At 42.3% G+C, this 21163-nt stretch overlaps 2 protein-coding genes across 5 annotated transcripts in view; both read left to right on the top strand.

Moving 5' to 3' along the window:
• spata5 (spermatogenesis associated 5) overlaps positions 1–21163 on the top strand; it is a 96635-nt gene that overhangs the window by 9398 nt on the left and 66074 nt on the right. The window contains exons 12-15 of one of the 4 annotated variants that reach the window (XM_087129961.1): positions 2635–2799; positions 3140–5600; positions 8251–8800; positions 9033–9754. In XM_087129961.1, the coding sequence (XP_086986087.1) occupies positions 2635–2799; positions 3140–3316 (342 nt within the window). In that variant the 3' untranslated portion in view covers positions 3317–5600; positions 8251–8800; positions 9033–9754. Of the gene's footprint in view, positions 1–2634; positions 2800–3139; positions 5601–8250; positions 8861–8916; positions 9755–21163 lie in introns of those variants that run through there. The other 3 variants (XM_087129959.1, XM_022230441.2, XM_022230440.2) reach the window with 3 other exon arrangements.
• The window catches only part of LOC110976835 (protein sprouty homolog 3-like), a 48698-nt gene continuing 37165 nt past the window's right edge, over positions 9631–21163 (top strand). Inside the window, exon 1 of the mRNA XM_087129995.1 lies at positions 9631–9754. The gene's annotated coding sequence lies outside the window, so the exon portion shown is untranslated. The remainder of the gene's footprint in view (positions 9755–21163) is intronic.

The following is a 21163-nucleotide window of genomic DNA, read 5'->3' as shown; positions in this document are numbered from 1 at the left end:
TAATGTGTGTTTTAGGGAACGAAATAAATAGGTAACACACAGGAATATATTTATACTTCTTTGATGTAGCAAACTGCCATTATTTTGTCATGGAATTATAATAAAAAGAAATGAAAGAAATGAAAGTGAATTCAAAATCAGAGGAACTGCATAGTTCTGAAAAAAGGCATGATGTAAAAAAAAATTTTACAAAATGTTATTTCTGAAAAAGAAAAATTGAAATTCCTTGTGAAATTTCACCTTCTCAACGCTGAGAAGGCCATTACATTGAAAGGCACAGTGCGAATTCTATTACCTTTTCCTTCAGTGGGTCACATATTGATATTCTGAAAAGTCTGTCTCACTAGGGGAACATGGTTTATGGTTCTAATGTCTAATGAAGGATTAAGAGAATTGCACAAACCCGAAAGGATTACCTCATCCCAAGAGGGTTTTGGGGGAGTATGGCAAGTTTCCAGCATAAGAAAACAAACAAAGGGGCCATGTCCTGCTACTTGAGAGACACACAGGGTCACGCACCCCCAGGCAGTATGGTGCTCAAACAAGCCCGGAGTGTTTGGGTGGTCCCTCATAAGGGCCACTTCCTCACCCCCTGTCAGTCACTCGCAGCTCACCCCTCAGGGGGGCCCTAGACTCACCCCTCTCTGACCTCTTCACTAATCCTTCCTTAAAGAGGCTGCTGTACATGTACAGTAGTTGTAAAGTTTTTCCTCATCTTGAACCAAATTCCGCTTTACATCTCAAAATGCATGGCAGTTTTGGTTGCAAACGCCTGCACACGTAAACTCTCCCTTGGACTTACTGCAGGGAACTTTCCTGAACCTTGTAAAATCCTCTACTCTGTAGGAAACAAATGAAACATTCTTTATGCTTCACTTTTCAAGAGGAATCAACCCACACATACAATGGAAACTTCTGCCTTCCTCAATCCTGCTGTTTAGGCCTGCATCCTCTAGTATTTATTTGCATGTTCATTTTACAGTTTCAGTTTCATGTTATGGAATGTTACATTTAGGGGAGTCACGTTGGTGCAGCGGTACTTTCCTCATCTTCTCATTGGATTGGATTCTCAGTCCCTACATGACCCTGTAGGTTTTTCCTCGGATATTTGTCTGAGATTTTCCTGCCACTTCTAAGACTGTTTACGTATATTTCTTCATTATCTTCCTCCCTCAAGGCTCTAAGAGAGAAATGTTTATAACTTACAGGACTTTACTCTGTTTTGTCCTGTCCACTTGTCATTTTGCCTTCGAGAAAGAGTCCGCTAGGATCGAAACGTCAGGCCCTCCATATTTTGAGGGGGCTTTACCCTGGTTAAAAAAAGAATAAATGAATATAATTGCAGTTTTAACTTTGATTAATGCTGCAGATTTGTTTTGCTGGAATCTTAAAAATCTGTGGATCAATTACAGCAATTCAGCAATGGTTGAAGTTTCACGAAGCAATACTAATAGTAACATTTATTTTTGTGTAAGTAGATGCATAGCAAACTTAAATTTAGGACTCTGAAATTGAGTTTTGTTTTCTAATTTGAAAACAACATCAATTTGGGAATTGTATAATGGTCAGGGTTTACCATTCTGGAAACACGAGGATTGCATCTTTAAAGGTTACTCCCTAACAGTGCCACTTTAGCACAGTTTTGGGCCATCGATGACATTTTCTTACAGGCACCATTTCTGCCATTGACAGGATGCGTAAACAGAAAAATAAATCTTTAGAAAAAAGTGATTTGGTCTTGAAGTGACCGCGTTTACCTCTCTTGGATTCTAAATTGTGAATTAAGTAAGGATGTTGTATGTCAACATTGTGGAATTGGGACAGGCTTATGTGATCTACCCGACTCCAGATATCTACCACCCAAGAGGGGAATTTTTGAAGGCTTTGCTTTAAGTTTGAGATTTATTTGGCTTTCCAGAATTTTTGTTTGCATGCCTGAACACAGTACCCTTAGTTTTGGCAGTGTTTTGCGTATAGTTTTTGCCCGAACAGTAAGATGTGTATTTTAATGCTGTTGAAAAGCACACCTCTAGTTCGTGTTTATTTATTATTATTTACATTCTACATATATATATATATGTCATTCTCTTTGATTCAGGCATGCAACTTTTCCTCAGATCAGCTAGTTTCATCGTTTTTTACTTTACACTTATGCCATTGAAAATTGAAAACACTACAAAATCTTGTAAAGATTGGAATTTCCTTATTTTTTGTCAAAGACCAAATGGCATGCCCTTTCTCTAGTGGATTGTGGAAATCCCTTTTATTGGTGTGATCTCTACTCTGATCTGTTGTGAGGTATTTTGCAGCTATCTCATCTCTTTGCCCTGCTGGGTTTTGCTGTTCTTTATCGCTCTTGTGCACTGCTTTCAGTAGCTGTCTCTTTTTCTCGCTACCTTGATTCTTTCTCCTCTTTCCTGTTCTGCTTTACTCTGCTTCGTGTGGTACTCCAAAGCACTGTGCATCAAACACTGCAAATCTCTTTGGCATGCTGACGCTAGACTCTGCTCAAGTTCATTTGCAACATTTTCTTTTCTTTTTTATGTTTAATGTTTCCTCAGCAGTGGAGGGTTGATACAATATACAACTTGATATCAGTTCACCTGGATGCAAATAATTTGACTCCTTCCTCAGGCGCTGCTCCGTCCTGGTCGCCTGGATCGAATTCTCTACATCACCTTGCCCGATTCCCAGACTCGCCGAGACATTTTCCAAATCCAGTTCAGCATCATGCCCATAGCATCTGATGTGGACGTGGAATCACTAGTGGGGGAGACAGAGAAGTACTCGGGAGCTGAGGTAAGCAGCAGAAATTTTGTCATTGTACATCATGTATATTGTGATTTGGCTGTTGTCACAAGCTGCATCCTGATGGCAGACCTGACTTGGGATAATGAGATGTCGGTCGCTAGTGCTGTGTTGAAGTTCCAGGCCTTTAAGCAAAAACTTGGTAATACATCGAAACACGAGGCTCATTATGCTATTTCTAGTTTAAAGTGAAATCTACTGACCCCCCACCAAATGTCCTGATGACTCATTTCATTAGATTCAAGCTGAAATTTTCTACATTCTTTTTTCTGTTTGTTTGGAAAAGACATTCATAAGAAGTTAGCTTTTCTATCCAACTTGTATACATCAGGTCGTTGCGGTGTGTCGTGAGGCCGGTCTAGCTGCTATGCAAGAAGACATTAACATTGACAGTGTCTATGCTAGGCACTTCATGCAAGCACTGCAGACGGTGCAACCACGCACCCCAGACAAGCTCATCCGATTCTACGAGGATTACATAGAGACAAGTGGCCTCCACAGCATATGAAGAAAGGTGGCTGGTTTTTGAGTAATTTTTTTTTTAAATCACAGCTCCTGTGACCCATTTGTGGAGTACATATTCAGGACATGTTGAATCATCGGGGATCAACCCTGCCATGCTTCTTTTGCAAGCAACTCAGGGTAGTGTGAAGCCTTTTTTTCAGATGTAATGCAAAGTGGCACTCCATGCTATTTTGGTTGTTTTTCCAAGGAAATTGTCGCGTGTCATTTTGGTGAGAATTAGCAATTAAGGGTGCTCGCTGAGCATGTTTGTTTAACGAGCCGTTGAGTACCTAAACAGCCATAGCTGTAGTGAACAATTTTTGATGTGTCTGAGACTAGCCTGTGAAACAATGACAAATACAAGTCACCAGTGTTGAGAAGCATCCGGAAATATCTCTGAAGGGTTGTCAGCCTGTTTTGATAATGTGCATTGGTGTCGATGGAACACAATCTGAGTAAACATGGTGGATGTTTGCAACTTTGTGCTTGTGGAAAGTGCCCCAGGACTTTTAGCAATTCATGTGCAAGGTAAAAAGCTTTGGGTTGTAAACGAAACAAGTTACTGCCATTTGTCCTAACAGATCACTGTACACTCTCCGTGTATTGTGGTCAAGTGCTTGCTCAAGGACACAAGTTCCCCAATGCACCGGCGCAATTAGAAATCCTAGTGAGTCAAGCATGCATTCCAGCTCAGCAAGATACAGTTTATTCATAGCCCTTTCATGTGGATGTGTCACACTCCCACTTTTGTGGAAAACTGAAGTTCAGTCACAGTGGTACGCCCAGTTCATTTATCAGTTTATCATTTTTCAAGACAGTTTGCCACTGTACTCTTTTCCTGGGCTGTTTCAGTGTCCTCAAAAACAAGGCTTCGTTTTCCCCTGACATCAGGAAGGGCACGACCTCGCTTGATTTATGTCCATCCGACCTAAAAACATCTTCACCTCTTTAACGCTCTCCAGCTGGAACTGGAAGTCATGTGTGTTTAAGACTGTCACCAGTTAATCCCAAAACAGAACCTCATCAGTGTGCCTATATAGCGCCCCCACTCTTGGCTATGCCTTCCATACTCTTGTACTTCACTCTTGCTCACTTTCGATCACATGGAAGAAAGCAGTAATGTGAAGAAGAAGTTAAGCCTATATATATAGCTGAAAACAGTACAGCCCATTCATTTTCATCGGTCATGTCGATGTCGATCTGTTTCTCGAATAAAAAAGCAACGAACTAAACACAACTAGTTTGTTTTGTATGGCGCAGTGTATCGTGAGCACAATCCTTGGAGTTTTTCATTCTTAACTGAGAAGGAAACGTGTGTCCAGAGGAGGGGATTGGGTGATGGGCAGGTTAACCTATGATTTTGACCATTTGCCCCGTATTTTCTCAGTGTCAGTCTCCCATTTCTGCGTTGTTTAATTAATAAGGAATGTATCAATTTGTTCGGTGAAAAGAAGTACTATCAAATATTGCTTAACAAAATTATTGCCAAACTTATACAGGCCTGTATTTCCTGCCAATATGAAGGACATTTTTGGACAAAGTTGCCCGTTTGCCATTTAAATTTTTTTTAAATGGTAACAATAGATCCAGGACTCAATATATACATAAACCGCTTTAATATGGACTGCCTTTTCCCTAAAGCATTCACAAGGTACAGGAACTTAGAGAGAGGAACAGTCCAAGCTAAAAGAACCTTTTTTCAGTCTTCGTGCACTTTACCAAACAGTGCACGTAACCCAAAATAAATATATTCCCAACCCCCGACCGCAAATGCAACCTTAAAAGCATCGAGGAAAACAGAGAATTGGTTAAAAGAAAAAAGGGTAGAACCGTGCCCCCCCCACAAGACCACCACCAAAAAGAAGAATTGACGCTCGCTGTCAACAATTGCTATTCTTTCCGACACAAAAGACGTTCCGGATGTTTAGTCTATCCCGTACTTGGGAAAAAATATTTATACAAAACCCCCGTGTTCTTTGAGAGATTTTTTCCCCCACCGCGTACCCGCGCCGGGGTCTCTTCTCCTTTGATCCATTCACGCGCGTTTATGCGTAGTCACGCAGTTCGAGAGAGTTGTGTTGCCCTGCGCACGTGCCCTGAAAAGAATGGCCAAGCCGTGGATCTTTTCTCTCTTGGTGGAAACGGGGAAAAACGAAGCGAAAACGCATATGACGAACTCGCTGAGGCAGAGATAACACGACTGTGTTAGTGAGAAAGTCCGTGTGAGAAGCTTCCAGGAGCGGAAACGTTCGCTGTCCGTCTCCCGAAAGTTCTGGGCCGCTTACCAGGTGGGAAACTTGGCGGGTATTTTTATCCCTCGGAGTGTTTTTTTTCTCTCGCTTCTCCTTGGAAGGGGGGCAAAGGTTAACAATCCAGTAGCGAAACAACACGTTTGGCCAGGGGTAACTGTACTTTTGCAGGAGAATCTCAGGCTCGGTTTGAAAACATATTTTGCGAGAAACTGATCTATTTCGAAGGACCATAATGCATTTGGAGTACTTGGAGATTATTAATGGTAACGAAGTGGCATTGTGTAAAGCTTTGTGTATTTCCAATTACATAAAACTCCTTGACACACGATTTAAAAGGAAACAAAATACCTCTCATTGTTTCAGGGAGATTGTTAAATGACCATCTTTTCAAACGCCGATATTGCTCGGGTATACAATACATGTGTTTGAAACCCCTTGCGAAGCTCTCAGAGGAGGAGTTCTCCGAGTACGTCTTTCAAACTTGTTTGTGAAACAAAAAAGACGTCGGACTATAGTTTTGTAATTGTCAGATTCTGTACCAGTTATTTTAAGAAGAAGCAGGGATGCTCATTAACTGGGCGCCTTGGGAAAAACAAAACAAGACAAAACTAGGTCACCTTCTACCACTTTGGAGAGATTGTAATTCCCCAGTTTTGAAGCCTCTTATGGCGGAATATTGTCAGCTGTTTCCCTTCCAGTCCCCCAGCCCCGAATGTTCTTTCCATACTCTGTCCATGTGTATCCTGCTGTCTGTCGCCTGTGAAAGTTCCGTGGACGATTAAAGTTCTTATTATACGTCAGATGATCGTTCCTGTATTTGTACTGAAATTTGTGTAAGGAATGAAAATCTTTATTTCCCTCTGAAAGAACAGTTCAGCTTGCGGGTGGGAAGCTTTTTTGTCCTGCCACATGGACTGAGGGCCGGTGGTGCTGTTTATTTTTGGATATCCAAAGAAAAGGAACCAATCCGCTTATAATGGATGTTGACGAACCTCCGCCTATAACCCTCAGGCATTTCCAAGGCAACATGCACCATGACCATCATGTGGTTTCGTGCAGGAAAGGTTGGAAATAATAATTGAAAGCATAAGCCTAGATCATTTGCCTGTGCGAGAATGAGTTGTATATTTCTGGGTTGTATGTACAGAGCATTTGCGTATGCGATACATGTAATTGAGAGAAAGCTTTTTGATGGTGGACTTTCATTTCATTGTTTCCACCATTTAAACCACGAGCAACTACATACTTGTGAGGGATTGACATCTCTTAAACTATGCTTTAACGCGGGGACAATAATTTTAATAGTTCACATCGCCGTGTGTGGCACTTATTAAACTTCAATATCCCGTCCCGAAGTTACCTGTGATAACATGCAAAGATGGTGCCGTATTAAAACGCAGCATGTTTGTAGTACGATCCCCGCCCCAATCTTGGCAGCGTTAACATAAACCATGGGCTTCCCCGACCCGGACCCTGCGCATCATTATTTGGCACTTGCAGGCTCTTTGGGTGGTCGGAGATGGCTTTAGTATTGGTGCCTCAGCTGGCGTCCAGTTCCCGGGGATTTGATGAAGATGAAGCCGATCACGCACCCGCACGTCATCCCATACTACTGAAGATCGTCGTGAATGACGCGCCACCTCCGCCGCTCCTCACGGCACGGCACAGTGGCTCATGTGACCCGTTCCTCTTGGGGATATTTTGTTGAAAATCAGTCAAAAAAAAAAAAAAAAATAGCCCACATCTACTGCCTAAGATTTTGGGAAAATTGGACACATGCTCCATTGATCCCCTCAGTGAACCATTGCTACATACACACTTGTTGGTTGAGTTGATAGACCCGGACCGGATCCATGGAAAGTACCACATCTTGCATTGGGCATGCAATTTAATTTATTCCTGACATCGGTAACAGCCTCATTACGTTTCCACTAGTGGAAAATGACCGTTACTTTTCCACGATGTTTCACATAAACACCTGAACATACTATCAGTTCATCTGGAGGCGTGTTTAGAATCTTTGACGGTTAAGTTCAAGCATTCTGGCCGGACTCGGCATACGGCTCTGACACTTACAAGGACCTGTCCGTCAGAGAAAATATGAAATCTGGCAAAGAAACAGGGGCAAACGAAGATTAACGACAGTCTACTTTAGATTGTTTGTAAATCGGAAATACTGAACTACGTGGTTAGCTTTGAGATGACCAAATAACCGTGGGTTTGGCGTAAACCAAGCCCGCGATCTATCACTCTTTCCATGGTGGACTTCATTATTTTGCACTGTCCCTTCCGAGTCGGTCAAGGGTCACTCGCCCCAGGCTCAGTTTTTAACCCCGAATTTGAAATCCCTCAGGATGTGTAATTTGAAGTTGTCAGGTCAGAAATTATTTCATCTCATAAACATGTACACACGTGCTTCAATAGCTTGACTTACTGCATCCTCGCGACACAGACGGCGACAAAAAATGCATGCGAGACGTGCCGCCAAAAAGTAGGGCTGACAGTGGCCTACTATACCTGGGAATTATTGTCTCATTCACTTTGTTCATCTTTTATTCGGACACTTTTTCTGCATTGTTTATGACACAAATCTTAGCGGTTCAACAGCTTCAATATTATTCATGGCGGAGGACTAGAATCAATGAAATATAAACATGTGTTTTTCTTGCTTCACATCTCCCCTTAGTACAGCCCAAGGGCTTGGATTTCATCAATTGCTGGAGCTATTCACTGAGGGGGAAATGCTATCATTTTTTTCGGTGCCGGAGGCTTCGGAAAGGCTACAGTAGGACAACGGGGAATCTGCAACAAATGACGAGAGCCACAGGAACTTTCTGATAACAATGGACGCTTGTCGGGAACATTAAACGGCATTTAAGTTGCATTCAAGAAGAAACGTTTTGAAATGTAGCATACTTGGGCCAACCTTTATTTTATACAAAAGAATGATTTATTGGTGTGGTTTTCGTGTGAACATTCGTCAAGCACCATGACTTCAAACCAATTCTTGACAATTTCAGTACAAGCTCTTTGTGTGTACTGATATAAATAAGGCAGCGTCGAGAAGGGAAATTGTTGAACCAGAGGCCCGGCCGCCCGCACGTTGATTTTGGGCTGTATCATTGTGCCACTTGAGGGCGCTCTTCAACATGCAAGAAAGGTTCTGTGGGAAATATCGTGTCTTTTTTTACTCGCAAATGCGGTTGTGAAGAACTGGCTTTTAATTTGGCTCCAAGGTAAGCGTTTGATATTACAAGTGAAGAATAAACTTATCATGTCATCTCCCCCATGCTGAATGAATGGAATTTCACCTCCATTTTCAAGGTCTTTCCACATGCTTGAATATCGGCAGGGCTAGGGAACTGTACTTTACCGGAACGAACAGCTGAGCTGTGAGAATTTTACTGGAAAAAAAAACCCGAAGAGGTGTTTGAACCTTAATAACGGGTTTAACTTCAATCTGCTTAGGAAATCACACGGTCTTCATATTAGTCCGGGCCACATGGCAAAACAAGGAAAATCTGGATCAGCTTACGAGTTGAAAGAATGATGGATCATTGGTGGAACTGACGGAAACAACTGGCGGGAACGAGCAGGCGACACCATCTCGACGCGCGGCACACGGTGGAAAAAAAAGGCGCAGGCTAGCGCAAACGGACCGGATGTTATGCTTGGCAGTTGTCCAGCTCAATCACGCGTGGAATGTAGGCCATACCTCGCTGGTGCATCTGGCTGAAGCGCTGTGGCACCGGCCCAGGTCTGTATTAGTGCGCTGAAATTACAATGTGCTCAGCTGTTACACGAACTTCTTAGGGGGAGACCAAGATTGTCGAGGTCATTTCTGTTTCCCATACCTACCGTCCTTATTGCATTCTTGTGTCAGTGCTGACAGGCTTTGCAGACTTTGGATGATAGCTGCCCACTTCTCCCACCGAGACCAAGATTTTGAACTCTGTTACAGCTGTGTTAGTTTGCATTGACAATAATGTAATGAGCAACCTCCATGCATGGAGCATCAACCAAGATTGTGAGTTTAGTTTGTGAGTGCTTCGGAAAAAAATTGAAAAGGAAACCGCCCTCCAAAAAAGACTGGTAGGCTACAAGGAGAAAACAGAAAAGTTTTCTTGGAAGTTGGAGTGTAGGCCTCTTTCTAACATCACTGGATGGCTCACAAGTAGCCTGAGTATTGGGTAAGTAAACTTCTTGGATTTTGGTCTTAATTTCATAAACTTCAAGTTTGTGCAAAATTGCCATTGCTTGTTCAGTGTTGTTGAAATTGAAATTTGTGGAATTCCTTGGTATTCTGGAGTACTTGTTTTACATGTCATATGTGTTGAGCAATTATAACAAGGTTGCAAGATCTTTTCATCCCTGAACAGAGGCTTAAGTTATGATTCTTACCTGCATTAGCAGATGAGTGAATGTTGTTTTTGTGGTGGTGGTAGGGAGTAGGTTGAAGCCTTAATATTCGTCATGGTTACAGGCTGTACTTATTGTCCCTCAGTCTTAAAGCATACCCACTAAATTTGAACTGTTCAAAATACTTTAATGTAATTTTAATGTCTAACGTAATTAACATAAGAATGGTAGTTAACACTACCCCCTGAACAGTGGGGTCCGACGTCCGCCCCGCCAAGGGCGGACCCCACAATTCTGTGGGTAAGTTAACACAGTTATAATTATAATGTGATACATGTAACCTGCAACATAACAGTGGGGTCCGACGTCCGCCTCTCCAAGTCCAACGTCAGACCCCACAATTCTGGGGGTAAGTTAACGCAGTTATAATTATAATGTGATACATGTAACCTGCATGGTTAGCATTTACCCAAATTTGCAAATCCAGTCTTGAGAGTCGAACTGTACCCCTGTGTGCCCTCACTGAGGTGGGAAAAATATGACTTAGCAGTTCCAATGACATCTAATCCTTGGCCTTAAATGTTGTTCGCCATTTTTGCTTCACTTAATGGACCTGTCAGCCAGCTTCCAAATCAAAGTGTTGCATGCCAAAGTGGTTGTTATTTTGGGACAGTACTGTTCATACTGCCCTCTATTGGCCATATGAAGTAAATTGGTGTGCACTTAGACTGTTAAATCGTGGTTAAATGCAAATGTTTTATATTGAATGACTGTCATAACAGGAATTCAAACAGTTGACATTTTAATGCAAACTTTCTGCTTCAGTAAGGGCAGCTTCCTTGATAATGAATTTCTCATTGTCGGATTGAAGGCAATTATTCTATTTAATCTGTGACTGAGTTCTAATTAACACAATTTGCCCTAATTGTCCTCGTGTTGACGTCATGCCAAATCTGTTCTTTTATCAACATTTATGGTATTTTTCCCCAAGGGGTTGGAATCAATTGGCCACATCACGGCTCCAGGAATTCGTTCTGAACTTGCTATTAAAATGACAATTGGCTTTTGCATAATGGGATTTGAAAAACCAACCGTTTTCATCTCTGTCGTGTCTGTTCCTTTTTAAAGGATAATAATCAAACATAGGCAATTAAACATTCTTAAATGTCAGTTCCCATAGTGGGTCAGTTTTTTCTTTGCTTAATTTTGCTTTGTAAAAATGTTTGAATTTTTACTGCTATAAATGGGGTATTTTGTTTTATGATTTTGTATGATCTCTTGCATTGTATGTCCGATTTCCAAAGCTCCACTCTTTCAAAATGATCACATTGAAATTCAAACGGATCCTCTCAAAAATTTAACTCATGATTTCAACTCTCAGTCTCGTCAGTGAATAATACTCGCGTTTGAACTTCAGACAAATCGAAACATAAGAGAATTATTTGGGGACACGTGGCCTAGTGGTTAGGGCTTGAAGCTTCGGATCGTAGGATCGGGGTTAGAATCCCTGTAGGCGTTACATGTTAATTAAGACCTTCGGCGAGTCACTTTACCCTGTGTGCCTTTCTCCACCTAGGAGTAATTGGGTACTTTGAAGGCAGATATGATTTTTATGTTTAGCCATTTGCGTCCGGTACGGCAGCATCGGGTTCGTATACTCCACAGGGAGCTTAGATTGTCTCAGGAATGTTCAGATGTGTGAGCCTACTGAGCAAGGATAATGATAACATATTGGCGCCTTTGAATGACATATGAAAAAAGTGTTAGAGTCTGTGTACCTATAAATGTTCGGAGTATTGGAGAATTACGTAATCAACTGAAGGATAAAGGTATCGGATGTTCAGTCAGGCAACATGATTTTGCAAAGTTCACCGTTGTAGGCCTACTTTGCAGACGATACTCAAATAAATCAGTTCTTTTCTTTTTCTTTCCCTCTCCCATGGGAACTGCGGGGTTTTAACACATCTCCGTCGCCTGGGATCTTAGCCCCCATCTCCCGCGGCGTACAAGTGCACCGGCTCTTGCCAGCAAATCCCTTCCAATAACTTCTGCTGACTTGTTTCTTGTTCTTAAAAACCTGCCCCGGTCGGCATTCTAGCTTAGTCACCTTTCCCCTGTGCCTCGGTCCCTTTTTTTTCCAAAATCAAATCCCGTGTCGCCCCCGTCAACTTTACCGGGGAGATAATCCCTACCTTTTGGTGGATTTTCTTGGTACTGGGGTGCTCACTTTCACACCTTTCGTGTAAAATTTTCCCCGTCTACCATTTCTAAAAAAGCCGCCAGTCCTCGGGCCATGCGGCGAATTAAGTTTTCCACAACAAAGATCTCTTTCCCATGCTCGTAAAAATACCAGTCGATCACTCTTAGTCCAGCCACCTGCGCCATCGTGGTCAAGTTTGCTTGACCGATGACCTTGTCCGAAGGAAATACAAAATGGAAACCACTCACCATATGTGAGCCAATTTTGACACTCCATTGCAAAAGCGCTGGTTTGCTGATGTGATCATGGTACTGTGCCTTTCTAAATAATTTCCCGATAAAGCTAGACATTGTGCCTGTGATCATACCTCTTTCCTCCAGATAAAACATTGTACAACTTTTTGAGTTTCTACCAGTGTTCGTAGCTGCATGTAAATTGTAACCAAAAGTGAAGAGATTTGTAAAATGTACTTACTGTGCACTTTTTATTTGTTTATTTTTGTTTGATTTATGTATTTGTTTGTCTATTCATTAATTCACTTTATTTATTTGTTTCTCTAAGTAACACCTTTTTATATGTATTTTCTCCAGTGAAGTCCTTCACAGTGACTTGAGTTTTTGCAATGCATCTATTTTAGTCTTGATAAGATCAGCTTCTGTGTGACTAATTATAAAAGATTGTGGGTAAATGTGAGTGGGTATCATTATTGCGACCTCGTTTCGGGGGACCCGTTGATCTCCCGACAAAGGTAGCCGCAGCTCTTTCACCCTGCTCTTCATCTTTTGTGGGGTCTCGGAGCGTGATTGCCTGGTGAACAGCAAAAAGCCAAAAATGCAAAATACCCATGATTATAGTTAACGTTTGTGGATGCCCAGCTCAGCGAACTTTTTCCTGAATGGCCAAAAAGGGAGCGGGAGAAAAAAATGACCGGAGGCTATTAGGCGGCACGCTCCCAGACTTTCTCGAGTGATCTGCCGCTCGTGTATGTACTCCAATCCACTCGCTGAACCACGGATTATCTTTCGCGTGGGCTCGTAAAATGCACATGCAGTGAATTCTCCCCATCCGAATGTGGTCTGGCATTACAAAAACATGGGCCGTATCAAGAGATAGGAGTTTGTAGAGTGCATCGTGCGGAGTGAAGGGACCAGCGGGTCTTTACGGATCTCTTGACCGTGGAGGTCGGGTGAGCAGGGTTTCTGTCTGAATTTGCATTCAGCCATTCATTGCAAATGTGGGCAACATGCTTCCCTTACGTCAAACCTGCCGGCTCCTCTTTTATCCTCAGCCCCTCCGGATACAGATGACCCAGATAGCTTGACTTTTTAAGTGGTCAGTCGGGGAAAACATTTTCCAAACGTACTGTAAAAATCACAGCGGAAAACCCGATTGTAATTTTACATGGTGGTAATGCAATCTATCTATGAAGGCGGGAAGCACGTAAGTAACTATAAGCCGTAACTGTACTGTAGTTGTTTATGGACCCATTCAATTAATAAATCGAATGTCAACATGCTCAAAGACACGCAAATGCCCTTTCGATTGGAGACACTTAAACAGTGTGATAAATATAATCAATGGAATTATTTCTGTGTTCGTAGATCCTCAATTTAACGGCTGATACGCATTTTACTTTATTGCCTTGGCCTCCTTTAATTGTTTTTTTACCCAAAGAGGGGAAACAGGGAATTTACTGTTCGGTTCCTAACTTCTGCAAAACGTGTTCGGATTACGGAAGCTTGTATTATAATCGTGGTTCAGCTATGGTTTGGAAATGAACTCAAGCGTTAATAAGCATACTGAATTTAACTCAGACAAAATTGCTAACGGCAAAAGTGGATGGCGAGGCTGGTTGTTCCTTACGTGATGCGAAAAACTAATGGGAGGAAGAAAGATACAGTAGATGACTTAACGTTCCCTGTTTGATGAGAGATATTCGTGTGCCTCTTGTCAATTTGTGGCCGCCCGGCTACAGGGGTGACCGCCACGTGTACAGACGGCAAACCAGTCCCTCGGGAGATAGATGGGTGCAACATTAGTATAGTCATGGCTGGAAATGTGTGACGGCCAGTGCATGCAAATTGTGAAGAAACTGTCGGGTGTCTTTTTTTATTATCTCATTCTGCCAAGACTGAAAAGTGTAAAGTGATGTTAGACGTTGACACGAATATTCATTTTTTCCCTGTCAAGTTCGATGTGGCAAAGCAACACTGAAGTGGTCAGTCGACTGCTGGTGAGCTTCTTGTTACTTTGTGTCCGTACTTTTAATGTGGAAAAATTTGAGGCCCTTCGTCGTCGAATTCGAAACCGAGGAAGAAATTATCTCTATGACGGACCAGAATGAGAAAGTACATAGTTGATGTCCCATCATAGATTTCACTTGATGATAGTTTCATTAAATTTTACCAACTTTGTTTTGAGCTTTTTCACCAAAACAAAACAATTATATACCCTTTTTTAATGCATTGTGTCGAAAGCACGATGGTCCCGTGCCCTTCGATCCCACAGTCACCGTTGTCCAGTGAATGCGCGCCATGCAACTTTGTCCCTGGGGCACTTTGTCCCTTAGCAACGGCACGAGACAGTCACATTCCTCCTTGCTAGTGGCAGTGAATCAAAACGAATTGGTACAGTAAAGATCCTATGGTGGGGGAGGGGTGTAGGGGTGAAATTTGTTTTGGGAGGTTGGTTGTTAATGTTGAGTACATCCAGTGCGACAGTTGTCTTTGTGGTTACGACTTTCGGCAAAATTTGTAAATTTCAGAAATATGATGAAAAGATTAGAAATATCCAATGGAGTTTATAACTTCAACTTGTTTCTCATTTGGTATGATTCTTCGTTATCATTGTGTAGCTTAAGTATTTCTTAGCAATAAAAGGTACACCTGTAAACGCTTACAACAAATTAACTAGACGTAGCATTTTTAATATCAGCTTTTTAAACGTAAGTGTGAATGCAAATGCATTCAAGTTTTTTAACCTATAGTGAGAACGTTAGTTCAAATGTCTGGTCAGGTATTTGTAATTCAGTTATTTCAGGTCTTATACCGCCAGACAAGATTTTGTAGTTGTTAGGGCGCTTTTACTAGCCCTAAATTTATTTCGAATTTCTGCATCGAAAGGATGCATCGAAAATCAAATCTAAGCTTGAATGCTCTGTGACATAACAGGTTATTTAATCTGTAATTTCGGACACCAGGCTGTGTTTACGCCAGTTATGGGTCTTTCGTGGTCAGGGGCCGGCCTGTCCAAAGTTCGCTTATTTTATTGCTGTTCGTCTAAACAATTTTACACTGAGAGCGATGGACCACCGTGCGAGTGGGCACCACTTACACAGCGATCAGTCACCACAAGCGCCCTATTTAACATTCTTCAATTAACATTGTTTACCATTGCTTTTCTCTATAGGGACACCACATCATAATCCCTTGTAATCCAGCCGTGCCCCTGTACAAAAGTGTCTGAAGACCACCACAGAAAATTACATGTACATGAAATACTGAAATAGTTTTCAGAGGCTCAGCGCCCTCTCTTGTTTGCTCCCATATCTTATGTTAGTTGTCAAGCGCTGTGTTCGCGCCTCCACATTTCACCGGATGACTTTCTTGTTCAAGTGTACACACAGACTTGTGCGGCTTTCGGCTCATGTTTTGTTCACCTTTACTAGTATTTGAGGGTTTGGGGCCGTAGTGTTAATCAAAAAACGTGTGCTATTGGAGTACTAACTTTGCTGGCATGTAAAGTGGTGGCCATCGCCAACAGGGATTTTCTTGCCAATGTCACTGTCCAGTTTTGTCGACGTCCTCGCCAGCCTCATGATTTTAAAGAGATTTGCTTAATGTAATTTAACTGCATGGTCAGAGATAAGGATTTTTGTATGTAAAACGTAGCCTGCATCCGAATCTCTTGTCTAGAGCTACGTCTAGGTCTTCACTCCGTTAGAAATGCGTGGAGACGCGTAGACAATAGACCTATCCGTAGCTCTAAGCCAGTTTCGGACACGGCTGTAGCCCGAATATGTCCGGTGGCACTTGCGCTTGTATTCAGGGGACGCAAGTTACGTGTGATTTCCTTCAGATAAAATGAACATTGCTCATACCGTATCCACCACCCATTTCTCAAGTCTTATACTTTTCAGGTTAAAACTAAAATCCACAGTTCAGGTGCTACAAATGACAAAGTAATTACTGCAGTATAAAATTTATTGAGACAAAGCACGGGACAACAGACGTATCGGTAGATGAACGTTATGCGGTTTTATCCGCTGTTTATAGATTAAAAGTGTATTGCTTCTAGCCCTGCTCATTAGCGATTCCCCAAATTGATTAAAAAAAAGAAAAAAGGAAAAACAGAATGATCCGGAAACATCTGGATATATGAATGATTTATTTTCTGTTTGCGGCCGCTGTGGATCATGGACATTGATGCATCCGCATCACTCAATGCATGGCATACGTTGATGGCCGCTCAGAGAGGGTTTCCTCATCTGCATAATTAAACGATGCATGCGCGTTGTAATATACGAGCAGACATGCAGGAAAGAAGCTCGTATAAAATTGACGCCAGTTGCCCAGCCTGTCAGGCAGCGCTAGCGTGCCTCTTTCATTGGCAACGACATGTCTGGTGATTCCGAGCCCTTACTTCCGACGAGATCACCGTTTGATCGAAATAATTGCTTTTGAGGCGACTCTGCTAAAATGCATGGGTGGGGTTTGGTTCCTAGTGGTTCTTCGGGTACGGTGGGAGGTGGAATTTCGCAATGGGCCTCGTTCACGAGGTCACCATTTCACGAGACGGCAACCTTACAACACAGCAATCTTCAGACAGTTGGCTTGATTTCCTTCTGCTTAGTCGTTTATTTGAAAAACAGCAAAAGCTAAGGGGATTCGCAAAATTCGATGGAATCATTTCTAGGGGCTAATATTCCTCTAAATTCATGTAGAAAACGTTCTAACCCTGGAACGCTGTTTTAAAAAACACATAGCCAAAGGACGGAGTCTTTCCCCACTTTAGATCCTGGCTTTTGGGGGATCGAGAGTGATGCTGCAGTATGCATGCGTAGCATATGGTACATCTAGCCCAGGTTGGACTTCGCTCTTCCGCGCTGGCGTAGGGGGCGGTCTGTTACAATGCATTTTGCGCAGACAAGGCCGTGTCCGAAACGGGCTTCGAAAGCTACGGCTAGGTCTGTTGTCGGCGTGTCTCCACGCATTTCCAGTGGAGCGTAGACCTAGCTCTAGAGAACATAACTGACAATGTTTGCTGAGCTTGGAGGCCGTTTTTGGTGCATGCGCAAATGCGTACTGTAGACGGACGTGGGTTCGTTCACGAATCGCGACGGAAAGCGTGGAGTTTCGCAAAATTTCCTGCAAAATATATTGTCTGCGGGTGTATTTAGTAATTTCAACACAGCATTTTTGGAATTCGGGATATAAGACTATTTGCAAACGAAGCTGTGTTCGCCATGTAAAAATGTGAGAAAACACCGTTGAAAAAAAAAACCGCATTGTAGTGGGACTTTTGTACCCCGGACGTGAGTCCATGGTCAGTCGTAGTGTAAATGAAGAGAACGCCCAACCTGGGCTAACGGTACAACATGCTAACTTGCAATGTAGTTGCATGAAGATCATCATCGCTTATAGTTTATACCCATGTAGCCTGCTGTCCAAGAGCACAGTTTCCATATTCACAGTCAACAGACAAATTTAGAACATTCTCTCGCATTCTGCATTGGCACATACACGTTTAGTACGACGAGACATCGTGTTTTATTATATAGCAAAACGTGGGCTATGTAACAAAAACCATAAACTAACCAATGGTAAGACTGATAAACTTAAAATGCCTTAAGTTAATGTCTGAGAAAATGCGTGGTGTGGATATGGATTCTGCTGTGAACTCCGCAGTTTGGCCACGAACTCTTTGCGAACAATTGCCATTCGACGATTGGGAATGCAGGTGAAAGCTATCAAAGTCATTCTTGTAATCGGTCATATCCGGTATGTGGAATCTCATCACCCATCCCCCCTTGTACTAGCAGTCTATGCATATCGTGCTCTAGCTCCGGGTCACGGCTCATGTTTCAAGACCCGAAGAGATTGTATCCAACCGCAACCTACCAAGTTCAGGACCGGTGTCATATAAAAAGGTTTAAAAAGTTGCCAGATACAAGAACGATATGATTACTGCAATCCGAAGCCGAGAGAACGCGGCGAGCGATTAGGTTTCTCATCTTCGCTGCGTGGTGCTCGTAGACTCGCTCAGGTGCTTTGTGAGAAAGTAGTGGCAAAAACCATAAACTGGCAGTTTTAAATTGAATTTAGCCTGTCCAGATGAACTCTTCCTGATATAATGCCCTAGCCTCTGGTTCGAACCTGTCGAAGACATCAAAATTGAAATGATAGTTTGAAATCGATACATCTGGCACTATTGTAATAAAGAAATTGCAGCTGATAACTGTAGTAGCCAGTACATTTTGATGAGTACTATAGCTTGAGGCAGAGCTCAGTGTTAGTACGGATATGCGAGTATGAGTTTCCTCTGACCGTAGTGTTACATGATTGCATACAGGCCATTTGGCTTTTCCGCACAGCAATTCAATTTCATGGAGAGGACAAGGGGACTTAAACAAGTTCTTGAACACCATGGCGGTGACCTGCTGTTCGATCCAGGAAGTATTATGATTACTTAGGTATAATGTTATATCACATCCGACTTGAGTGGTGTGTATTTCAGAGCTTTGGGGATCACTAAAGTAAATTGTAGCACAAAAGCCGACTGCGAATGACAGGATACTGTTTTTGAACTCTCGATTGCCATTGTATGCTGTATTTTGTGTGAGCAAGAGTTGTTCTGTGGGCTCCAGCCGTCAGCTCTTGACACTTTAGTTGTGTCGAAGATAAATCATTTGCACCGCCAGAGGGCGCATTGCATACGTCCTTTCGGCCCTTGTTGGTCCTCCAAAATGAATGCACTCGGACGGTTTGGGGTGTATTCACCTTATTTAAGACTGTGTTTGGAAATTAATTTAGATGAATGTTGCTTGTTTAAAAATTTTGGTTTGGATATTATATTGATCAATAATTGTACGTTGTTCCAGACTTGTAACAACTGAATGTGTCCCCTGCAAACATCCCCTTGAATGTTTGGAGGTCTTTTAGTTTTAAAAATACGTTTTTGATCAAACCTGTCTCAGATATTCAGGTTTTGTTTTGGTAACCGTCGTTTTCTTTCTTTCCAATTGTTCTTAACTTTCTCCTTGGTACAGTATGCACACTACTTAAGACCAAACACTGGTCAGAAACTGCGAGGTTAACCGTCCGTCAGTCATCAGATTACTAAAAGTGGTAATTTCCTGACTATTCGCAGCACCCATTATTATCCTGTTGTTTCGAACGAGAGAGAGAGAGAGAACCCTTTCTGTTTTTCCGGATCCCTCCTGTCTTCGTGAAATCGGTGGGTGGTCGGGCACGAAGTGCAGTCCGGTTGTCAACTCCCTGTATCCCACTCCGGGCCTGTCACTCGATCCAATCCGGACCCGGAGCCTTTGGTCGTGAGAACCCGGCCTGAGGAACCTCGTGACAGCTGATTGGAAGAGCCGTGTCGTTTGCCTGTCCGTCGAAAAGGGGGAAGAGTCGTGTTTGTTATGATTAATTTTTTTTCTTTACCGCGTTGATATTGTAAGAAGATCAAGACAGGACGTGCAGGTTGCTGTGGTTTTTCCCCCGGCCTCTCCGTGCTCATTTCAGATTTTGGCTCTTTGACTTTTTTCCCGGTTAGTCAGGACTCATGAGGCTGTTTGTTTATGTTTCTTAGTCCGACCGGAAAGTAATAAGTGTATTACAGGATGCTTGGGGTCAGTGGGTAACGTAATGACAATTCGAACTGTCCTAATGTCCTCACAAGAATTTTGATTATTTAAAAAAAATAAATATTAAAAAAAATATTTAAATATTTAATATATTTTATAATATATTGTGTTCACAAGAACATTATTTTGTAATTTTTCCTGCAGATTTGGTGATTTTGCTGATTTCAAACCTCCATATAGATGACTGTGATGTAGTTTCACCATCTTATATTTTACAGTCTGAAAATAACTGATGGATATGCAACCGAAGCACATCCATAAATGAGCAAACCCCAGTATTAATTCTGAGCAACCAGTGATTCTGAACGAAACCGAACGCACAGCAGTTTTTGTTAAAAAGAAGTTCGAAATAGAAACGGAAACTGTTGTCTTAATATTAATAAAGCAAATTTTGGAACAAACACACAAATGTCTCAAAACCAGTTTACTAAGTCTCGATTCTCTGTCCCCCCCGAAGGATCGAAACCGCTGTCTGATGTAAACAGAGCAACATGATCACTTCAGTTGACATTTTGACATTTTTGTGGGGCTGTTTACCTGTTTTCGTTTTCGATCGGCCGAGGTTGCTACAAGCAGCGACGATATTATCGTCGTGCTATCTACGGCATGAACGTCTCCACGACTTGTCCCCTATCCCCAGATTACACCCACGGATGACGTTAAAGCTAGGATTGTGGGTACGCATGTGACGTGGTAGGGGCGATAACCAATCGGGGGCGCGCATCCAGTCGGAGCATGTTTAGCCGGCTTCTCAAGAAGCAATCGGCCCGAATTACTGACGTCAAATCTGGTCTCTCTCGTGCCTGTCGTGACATATTCACATGAACCAGAGCACATAGGTAAACAAGGCACTTCATTCGATATAAATGCCTGGTGAGCACTCGGCGCTAACGTCAAGAGATTGGTTGATAAAAATAGTGATATGAAAAAAATGCTGTGTGCAGGGAACCAGTCTGTGCAATACCTTCTGCTCTAAAGGCCATTTGGAGAAGCTAGACATGCCCAAAGTGGCTTCTCCGGCAACTTGCCAAGTTCTACACCCCCCCCAAAAAAAAATTAAATAAAAACGTTCAATGCAACTACATTATTAGTTGTGAGCCAGCATAGGTACTTTTTCCCTCTATACTTTCCCTCTACTGAACTTATTATTGACTTCGTTTCTGAACGCTC

Source organism: Acanthaster planci, linkage group LG02 (genome assembly GCF_054643075.1).
Source record: "Acanthaster planci isolate LZ-2023a linkage group LG02, COTS_SCS, whole genome shotgun sequence".
Taxonomy (NCBI): domain Eukaryota; kingdom Metazoa; phylum Echinodermata; class Asteroidea; order Valvatida; family Acanthasteridae; genus Acanthaster; species Acanthaster planci.
This window is presented reverse-complemented; position numbering and strand designations above follow the sequence as displayed.